This window comes from Apium graveolens, chromosome 1 (assembly GCF_009905375.1).
Source record: "Apium graveolens cultivar Ventura chromosome 1, ASM990537v1, whole genome shotgun sequence".
Taxonomy (NCBI): Eukaryota; Viridiplantae; Streptophyta; class Magnoliopsida; order Apiales; family Apiaceae; genus Apium; species Apium graveolens.
The window spans coordinates 29,625,941-29,635,975 of record NC_133647.1 but is presented as its reverse complement, the minus strand read 5'-3'; the positions used below and the strand labels follow the sequence as shown (position 1 = coordinate 29,635,975).

The 10,035-nt window shown below is 29.4% G+C and overlaps 1 protein-coding gene across 1 annotated transcript; it reads left to right on the top strand.

Moving 5' to 3' along the window:
* Positions 1-6,315: 6,315 nt before the first annotated feature.
* Positions 6,316-9,826, top strand: LOC141662187 (O-fucosyltransferase 20-like). The gene is made up of 6 exons (XM_074469197.1): positions 6,316-7,116; positions 7,533-7,701; positions 8,234-8,323; positions 8,657-8,940; positions 9,045-9,303; positions 9,385-9,826. The coding sequence occupies exons 1-6, from the start codon at positions 6,509-6,511 to the stop codon at positions 9,622-9,624; spliced, it is 1,650 nt and encodes a 549-aa protein (XP_074325298.1). The 5' UTR covers positions 6,316-6,508; the 3' UTR covers positions 9,625-9,826.
* Positions 9,827-10,035: the final 209 nt, after the last annotated feature.

Below are 10,035 nucleotides of genomic sequence, written 5' to 3'. Positions count from 1 at the left end.
AATTAACTTCAATATTTTTTCAAATATTTTTATCAAAATTTTAATTTAGGACAACCAAAATTGTGAAGATTGAAATTTATTTATTTAAAATTTTTAAATACTGATTAGTTAATTTTTAATTTTAGTTTTATTTTTGTATAATTTTATTTTAACCCGCAACCATTATACTAACCGAACTAAATCAATCTAATTATATTTAGTTTTTAGCCTGGATCAATTGCATAACGTCAAGATAAATAGTGCATATTATATAATTTTATCCCGAGGTCATTATCCTTATTTTTAAAATTTTCCCTTTTTATTTTATGTTATGTATTAAAATTTGTTCATGTAATTTGTAATTCATATTTTATTTTTTTCTGAAAAAATTATAACTTAAAAGTTATAATTTACCAAACACATTAATACATTATCAACTTATAAATAATGTATACATAAAATTATCCAAACATCTAAATTACTTATAAGTTACGATGTTTATGCACTTTTCAACTTTCATAGACTGACATGTCTCATTTAGGGTGCATGTCACAGCGGCGCGGACATGCCAAGATGGGCATGTCATGACGTCAATAAGCGAGACATGCCTTTTCATGATTGGACATGTCTTTTTACTAATTTTTTTATTTTTTAATAATTATTTTAATATTAGAAATATCCAGAAATAACAAATATAATTTTAAAATATTTACATATATTTTAATTATATCCTTATTATATCCTTAAGAGGGATCTTATCCAAATATTTGGTAGTTATGGTCCTGTACCATCAAAATAATCTCAATCGTTGGATCATAAAAGATAACATCCTAGCCGAATAGAAAATAATCACATTGTTCTAATACTATTCAAACACGAGAATACGATATAATTTCTGAATACGATTCTAAATAGAATATGATCCGAGGTTCAATCAATCATAAATAAAAAGAATTGTTCTACTAATCCCCAAATACTAAAATATGATGCAATGATATAATTGTAATATGATGCAATAATATAACTATAATAGCTATATAATATACATGACAAAAAAGTAATTAAATTCACATTCATATATTTTTCAATATCTGCATATTTGTTGAAATAATATTGCAACAAACTGTAAAAAATAATAACAATATAAATACAAACATCAAGAGTAATAATATACCTACATTAAAAAATTCTAAAATAAATTTATAAAATTTTAAAAAATAAAACAAATAAATTTTAAAAAACCGTGCATCGCAAGGGCTATAAACTTGTATCTAAAAAGTTACTAATTTAAATGAGTATTATGATGGTATTTGGTTGTTACTGTCAACTAATTTTAATTTTATATTCAAATTCACTGTTTATTAGTATAATAATTATTTATTAAATTTTATTAAATTTTATTGATTAATGACATGTCATTTGGGCATGTCTTTTGGCCATAAAGCATGTCTATAGGCATGCACTCAGAGAGTCTCGTGACTGGTACCTTAGTCACATTCGACAATCATAATAATTAAAATGAATTGCACAATAAGTTTTTATTAGACATATTGAAATTTCTTGACAAGTTGAACATGTATAAAATTCGGCTTAACTTCGTTTATTTACCGATTACATTTTCATGTTTAAATTCTAATTCAATTTAAAAGTGAGCCGAGTCGTATCGACCTGAAGCAAACTCGGATCCTCCAGTAGCACCAGCAAGAGTCGAACTTGAATTTTATTTACGCCTTATGTTCATCTACAACCCTAATCTTATTCAAGTAAAATTAAAAAAATAAGTTTGTTTGTGCTTGGTATAAGTCTATTCTTGGTCATATTTCAAAATCATCGGTCATATTTCAAAATTCAAACGGCTTAAAAAAAATTAAGTTCAATATTTTACCAAATTAATTCTCAAAAAACAGATTGAAATAGCAATTTGGATTCAATTCCCAAATTTTGAAAAACCAAGTGAGAAAGAATTTTCAATCAAAAAGTTAACAAGTTAAAATACAAAAATTCATCTATCAAATATTGTTATTCGAATTAACTAATTTAATCAATTAATTGTAACTATAAACTAAATTCGCTAGTCAAATTAGTTATTTTAACCATTATCAGTTGCCAACGGGACCTCTATTTACTTAAATTAAGTATTGTAGCTAAGTTACTCACTTAAAATTAAATATCTTTTCTCATCCCGTATGAGAGTCGGCGCTCTACCTTTTTCTAACCCTAACCGCCCATCTTCTTTTTCACCATTTCTACCCAACTGTATCTCCATCTCCATTTTCATCTTTTTCTTTTATTTACTTTTTTTCAATAAAATCGAGATTTGTTCCACAAAACTCGAAAAATCCATTATAATTCTTCACTTTACTTTTTAGATCTACTAAGGTAATAACTTGGATTTTATAATAAAATTTTAGTTTCTGGATTCAAAATCTCTAATCTAACAACATATTACAATTTGGTGTTGTTCCGAGATTTTTGAATTTTGGATTTTTTTGTATTGTTCTATTTAAGTTATTATTTTTGTGTTTGAGTCTCGTTTTATGCGATTTGTCTCGTTTTATACGCTATGGTGGTTGTGTTGAAATGAATTTGACGGTGTATTGGGAGATCTGGATATCTCACATCAACAACACTTTTGCCAGGTTTATAGCTGGCGTCCGCCAGTTAGATAATTGGAGTGTGTTTGGAACGGTGGTGAAAATTATATGTGCTCAACTCTCACAAAAAATATTTGTTCATAACATGAAGCTTATAAACTCACTTGTTGTAACTAAGTACTCTAAACATTGCAGTGAAATTAATATAAGGGTCAATTATAAAACTATTGTTTTCGGTGGGGGATGCATATTGAATTGTCCGAGAAATCATTACCTTCATTTTAAAATTTTCAGAATATTTGTATTCAGTTTGTTAAACAATCCGGAAATAAAACGGCTAATTATTTAGCTCTATTTCTTTTTTCAACTGATTGTATGATCAGCTGGGGGTTTGTAATATTTTTCAAGTTATTAATGAAATATGCTTTAAATTTAAAAAAAATAAATAAATTAAAAAGCTCAGAGTTTGTTTTCTCAGAATTTTACCACGAAACTATTGTGTTTTCGACTATACATATGAAAAATATACAATGAAATATTTTAAATTTATGATAGAGCAATGCAAAATCCAGCGTCACAAATATTTTTGGTTACCAAACTTTAGGTGACATTAGTTCACCAAATCCCAAATGAAACCAATAGTATCAAATTTTAGATTTCTTTCCTTAGAAAAACTAAACTTGTTTATGTAAATTAGTTAAACGTATTGAAAATGAAAGTTCAATAATAATAATAATAATAATAATAATAATGTTTTAAACTACCTAATTCCTATTAAATGGACATGTCAACTTCTGTTAATCTTATGATACATGACACTTGCCAAGACTTGAAAGTTAAAAGCATGCACAATGATGCGTATTCAAATCTCACTCACGCATTATTTCTTTTTATATCTGTGAAACAGATTTTATATTGTTATAATTTGTTAAGCGGAAATTGACCCCAATAATAAAATCTGTATCTACTACCTGGGATACTTTGCTGCTAGTTAATCAAGGCCATGCTAGTCGCTACCTACTTCCTATAAAATAAAATTTAATTTGAAGAATGAATAACTTCGCTGTTTTATAATTGATATTAATGAATTTAATTTAATTTTAAAATTACTTGATGAAAATTTCTACAAGCTCCTGTAATAAAACGACAATAACCCTTAGGATTGTTTTCAGTATTATTGTTGCACCAACATCATTTTTTTGCTTAAAAATAGCTAAAATAATGTTTTGTGAACTTTAAAAGCTCTCGTTCTGTAAATCATTTTTGACCTAAAAACGGCTTTTAAAGAAAATCGACCCATATTTTAAAAGGATGCCTGGTTTTTTTTTCTTTTAATATATTTATATTAACACAATTACATATTAAAAATGTTATTGAATATTTATCTTATTTATACAGACTTATATATACAACACTACTATTTTCATGTGCATGTTTTTCAACAATACATCAATTTTTAACCATAATTTTAACAGCAATTTTAGTCCCATGACATAGTGCATGTCCGAGATACACAATAGCCTTATTGAAAAATTCCAGACAATTATAGTACAAGTTGTAGTATCTCTTATGTTCCTATCATTTAGGCCTAAATTTTATAAGAAAATGAATATTGCTTATTACTTAAAAGCTATCATAAGAGCATTGCCGATGTACTAGGTCATCTCAAACGGTTATAATCCAAAAATTTAAATTTGAATTATCAACTAATCCAAATACTAATCCAAATTTCTGACCCACTTCAACAGTATAATTCAAATATTTGATCCAAATTACTTTTAACATATAATAATATATAAATATCATATTAAGCAATTTTATCTTAAATTTATAATTTAATCATTATTACCAATTTATATAACATTTCATATATTAATTAAATCAAAAAAAATTAATAGACATAAAAATATTAAAATTGTGCACTTAATTTGGATCAAAAAATATTAAATTATTATTTGTATACTTATGTTGGTTGTTGTGGTAGTTTTTCGATTATTCATGTTGGTATGAATTTATTTAGAATGGTTAAATTGTTCGTATGGATTTGGGTTGCATTTTTGATTTGGATTTGGTTTGGATTTTTGATTTGGTTAGCTTTTGAATGTTAGAATAAATGGTTAGAATGTTTATCATTTTCGATGAGGATTGGTGTTTGATTTGTTGGATTGGTTAATTTGGATTGGTGTTTGATTTGTTGGAATGATTATGTATTTTTATTGTTGAGTTTGTAGCGTAGAAACATGGACAGGGAAACTAGTATTTGCAGGAAACTGCAGGCTGCAGAAAAAGCAAAACCTGCGGGGTAAGTAAGAGTTGTGTTCTTTTTTTATTTTAAATTTTATTCAATGTTTAATTCAATATAAATCTCTTTCTTAAATTTTATTAAGTACTTTATTTTTAAAAAATAACTTAATTATTTTAAAATATAAATATTATTTTTGTTTTAAATTATAAATATATTTAAATCAGAAACACATTTAAAGCACATATTATTTAAACAAATAATTAAAAAAAAATAAAATACTTCCGCATTGTATCAATGCGCCTTCCGCAAGGGATTATAGCGAATGTCCTCCGCATTGTTTCATTGCGGATGTCTTCCGCATTATTTCATTGCGGAGGTCTTTTTCTGTTGGCTTCCACCACGTGGAGCCAACCGTGGCTGTGAAATTTTCCCCTATAATGATTATCTTTAACTATATGCCCTTATCCAAATTCTTTTTATATAATCGTCCTTGATATATTATATTTGTCGAACCACTATAATTCTCTACAATACACCACCTCATCATATTACAGTTTTTTACTCAGATTTAACATCTTTTGTATTGCCAACTCATAATTTGCCTTTATTAATAATGATAATATGTATATTTAAATATATAGTCAACAAATATATAAACATCATTAAAGATAAACCATATATTCATCCTCTATAATGTAGGTATCTATTATTTTAGTCATCCATTATATTTAACATGGTTGAAGATACTCTAAAACTTAAAAATTACAAAATAAAAACATAACTGCAATTTATACTATGTATACTATAATATAATAAGCGGAAGGAGGCATATTTTGGTTTAATGTTTATTTCCTATTTTGGTTATTAAAAATAAAAATAAATAACATTATACACATGCTAAACTACTCCCTCCGTCCTTTTGATTTGTTATCAAAAAGATTGGGCACAGAGATTAAGAAATATGTATAAAGTAGTGAAAAAGAGAAAGAAAAATGGGTGAAGTAATGGACCCCATTAATTTTTAATGTATAAAAGGGAGATAGCGGGGATAAAAGTAGTGTGAAAAGAAAAAAAAAAGTGGGAAAGTATAGGAACCCATCGACTATTTTTGGTAAGTTTTGAAATATAAAGAAATGGATGGAACATTCCAAAAAGGAAAGTGTAAAGAAATGAAAAAGACAGAGGGAGTATTAAATATAGTCTTATTATTCCGCTAAATTAGGACCAAAATTTATTTTACTAAACAACAATCATAGCTTCTTCCTACTTTTTTTTATTTAAAATTTAAAATTATTATATATTTATATAAATATATTAAATTTAATAAATTAATCAGATAAATAAAATTTAAAAGTTATTAAAATATTAACGAAACCCGCATAATAATAATTCAGAGGATGAGAAAAATAGAAATATTGAAAATAGTGGTGGGAAAACAAACAAATTGTAGTACGTATTCTATGGTTTGAAAACTCAGAAACGGTGGGAGAGTTGAATGATTCTCTATAAAACCATCTGACACAAATTACACTCCTCCTTCTCTCCCCCATGAAAAGTCATTCACTTCTCCTCCTCTCCATTTACTTCACCAATCAAATAATCAATCCCTTCATGCTCTGTCTTTCTTTTAATTCAAAAACACTCTTGAAACTCTTTTCTTTCATTGCATGATCAATATGTGTGTATAACAATGTATAGTAACACCATCATGAAAATGAAGAAACAAAGTTACATATCAGTTCCTTCTCAACTCATCAACTCTCTTTCCTCTACTTCACTTCAATCTCTTCTTACTTCACCGAAAAAGTCTTCTAGACCCTCAAGATTCAATTTTTTCAAGAACCCAAGATTTTATTTTTCTTTCATTATTTTATTTGGGCTTGTTGAAATTTTGAAGATGTGTTATAATCTTGATCCTTTAGGGCCTTTTTCACCATACCCATGTTCAGTTTCATCCCGGGTTTTGTATTCTCATCAAGAATCATCAATTTCAGAAGGGAATTTTATTTCTCAACTTAGTGTTAGGCCAAAAGTTGAAGAAAGTGATCAAGAAATGAGTGAGTTCTGGAAGCAAAATGATGGGTTGGGATTTGTGTCATGTTTGGATTTTAGTAAAGATTATAAGAAAGAGAGTTCTAGAATTTTGAAAGATAGGAAGAATTATTTAGTTGTGGTTGTTGCTGGTGGGATTAATCAGCAGAGGAATCAGATTGTTGATGCTGTTGTTATTGCCAGGATTCTTGGAGCTGCTTTGGTTGTTCCTATTTTGCAAGTTAATGTCATCTGGGGGGATGAAAGGTTCGAAAATTTTCGAAACAAATGATCTGTGTTACTTTTACTTTGTTAGAATTAAGGATTAAATCTTCTTAGAAAAACTTTCTATGTTGGTCTAAAAATTTTGAAAAACCGGAAAGGTATGATCTTCTGAGTGAAATTTGTTGGCCCATGATATCAGTTCATATATAGCAATAAGACATGCTTAATTGTCTATCACATTGCTGTTACTACTTTACTAAAGAGATAGATTGTTATCATATAATTATGTTGAGTTACTTGTAGTGGAAAATAGTGTTATGATTGTTATGTTATGTGTTAATGATTTTGTAATTCTCCTGGTGCATTGAATTCTTTTGAATTATTGTGTTCAATTGCTTGTACTAGATACCAGTATCGTGATTGTTACGATGTCTTTTTGTTGTATTTTTTTGGCACAGTGAATTTTGTGATATTTTTGATTTGGAACACTTCAAGAGCGTTCTTGCTGATGATGTGAGAATAGTTACATCACTACCATCAACTCATTTAATGTCCAGACCAGTTGAGGAGAAGAACACTCCCTTGCATGTTTCCCCTCAATGGATTCGTGCCCGCTATCTCCGACGAGTAAGCTACATCCCCGTGTATAGGGTACTTTAAAATTTCAGGTTTTGATTTATGACTGATGTTGAAGAAATTAGGAAATTAACTAAACTTAGGCGACTGTCTGCTTCAATTTTTTTACAGCTGTACTTTCATTTTGTCGAATGTTTGTTTTTAGTTTCGTAAATATTAGGTTGGTTATACTAATCACAAGGTATCAAACATATACCTAAGGTAGATCATATGTTGTGATTGACTAATTATAGAAGATTATTTCCAAGTTTGAAGCAAGAAACCAAGTTTTAACTTATGTAGGTAGGACTGTTATTCCATATCAATTTGGATCATTTATGAACTTATTTGTTAAAGCATACTGGTTGCTGTATAGATGAAACATGAAACGAAAATTGTATTTCTTGTTATATGTTATTATCATTATCATTTTAATTTTACAAGTGTGAGTTAATTTGCTTAGACTTACTGAAAAAAAACCATAATTTTCTGGCTTCAAGCTACTGCAGAGTTTCGGTTACATGAATTGTATTGGTTTTTGTAGATGAGAAGGGAAGGTGTTCTGCTATTACGCGGTCTTGATTCAAGACTTTCTAAGGATCTTCCTGTTGATCTGCAGAAACTGAGGTGCAAGGTAAAAATGAGGTTTTATTTTAGTTTTTGTATGTAAATTTGATCTATTTACAACCTCACATAATAGCAGCAGTAGTTATGGAGGAGTTGACAAAGCAATTTAAGTAATAGATATATGATACCTCAATACCTGACTCTTTGGAGACACACTAACTACTCAAAAGTAGTTTTATCATTCACCTACTTTGCTATATTTATTTGTTTTCTTCACAAGTTATTATAACCTCTTTTCTTCTTATTATTTTATATAATTTTCGATAGGTTTGCTGCTTATTCAATTCAGTACTTATTATTTTCAAGGTTAATTTTTTTCCCTGGCTGATTGATCTTTTAGGTGGCATTTCACGCACTTAAGTTTGCACCATCAATCCTGCACCTTGGTAACAAGCTTACTGAGAGAATAAGAAGCAAGGGACCTTACCTTGCTCTTCATTTGCGCCTAGAGAAGGATGTATGGGTCAGAACAGGCTGCCTTCCTGGTCTAAGCCATGGTTACAATGAGATCATACGAGATGAAAGAAAGCAACATCCCAAGCTCTTAACCTCAAGATCAACTATGAGTTACCATGAAAGGAAGCTTGCAGGTCTTTGTCCCTTAAATGCGATGGATGTCACCAGGTAAATAATTTTCAAGCACCGAAATTTTCCTTTAGTGTATTCCTGTTTCCTGAACACATTTTTATATATCATTTCCATTAATGAGTTTATTCAATTTGTTGAAGATTGCTCAAGGCCCTTGGGGCTCCAAAAACAGCTCAAATCTTCTGGGCTGGAGGAACTCCATTCGGTGGAGAAAGAGCATTACTACCATTAACTAAAGACTTTCCACATCTATACAATAAGGAAGACCTTGCATTGCCCGGAGAGCTTGAGCCCTTTGCAAAGAAAGCCTCCATGATGGCTGCTGTAGACTACATTGTTTCTGAAAACAGCGACGTTTTCATGCCTTCTCATGGTGGCAATATGGGCCATGCTATCCAGGTGAGTTGCTTTTACATAACAAAATTGTAACATGCTGACTTTTAGCTGACCTAACAGTTTGTTTTGTTATTAAAACTGCAGGGAAGCAGAGCTTATGCAGGGCACAAGAAAACTATTATACCAAATAAGAGGCAAATGGTCCCCTATTTTCTAAATTCTTCCATACCTGAAGAAGACTTCAGTAGGATCATAGTGAACTTGCACCGCGATTCTTTGGGAAAACCAAAGCTAAGAACAACTAGCAAAGCAGGGAGAGATGTTACAAAGTATCCTATCCCGGAGTGTATGTGTAACGACTTAAATAGACATTCAAGCTTTTGATAATGACTAGGCAAAAAACTTCAAAAGTTGAAATGTTTGTAAAGTCTTAGCAACCTTTGTTGTTACAGAATCCACCATTTTGTATAGTTTTCCAGGTGGATTTACTTGCACGTGATCATGATTTCCATGATATTTTGTCTATACGAACATCAAGAATACAGAAATTGTATACATTTACAATAGAAGAAATATTGATTGTTTATCTCTTCTGGTTTGGGCCTCTGTACAACTTCAACCCTTAATTAAGCAATAATCTTGTTTTCAGAAAGTGAAAATAGAATATTAACAGACATGGTAGTGTCTTAGAGGCAGAATATGCTAGCGCTTCTAAATAAATAGCTAAAGTCTAACACTTAAAACAGTTGGAGTAAAAACAGAAAAAAAATGACAACGTCAATGAGACGCGGACAA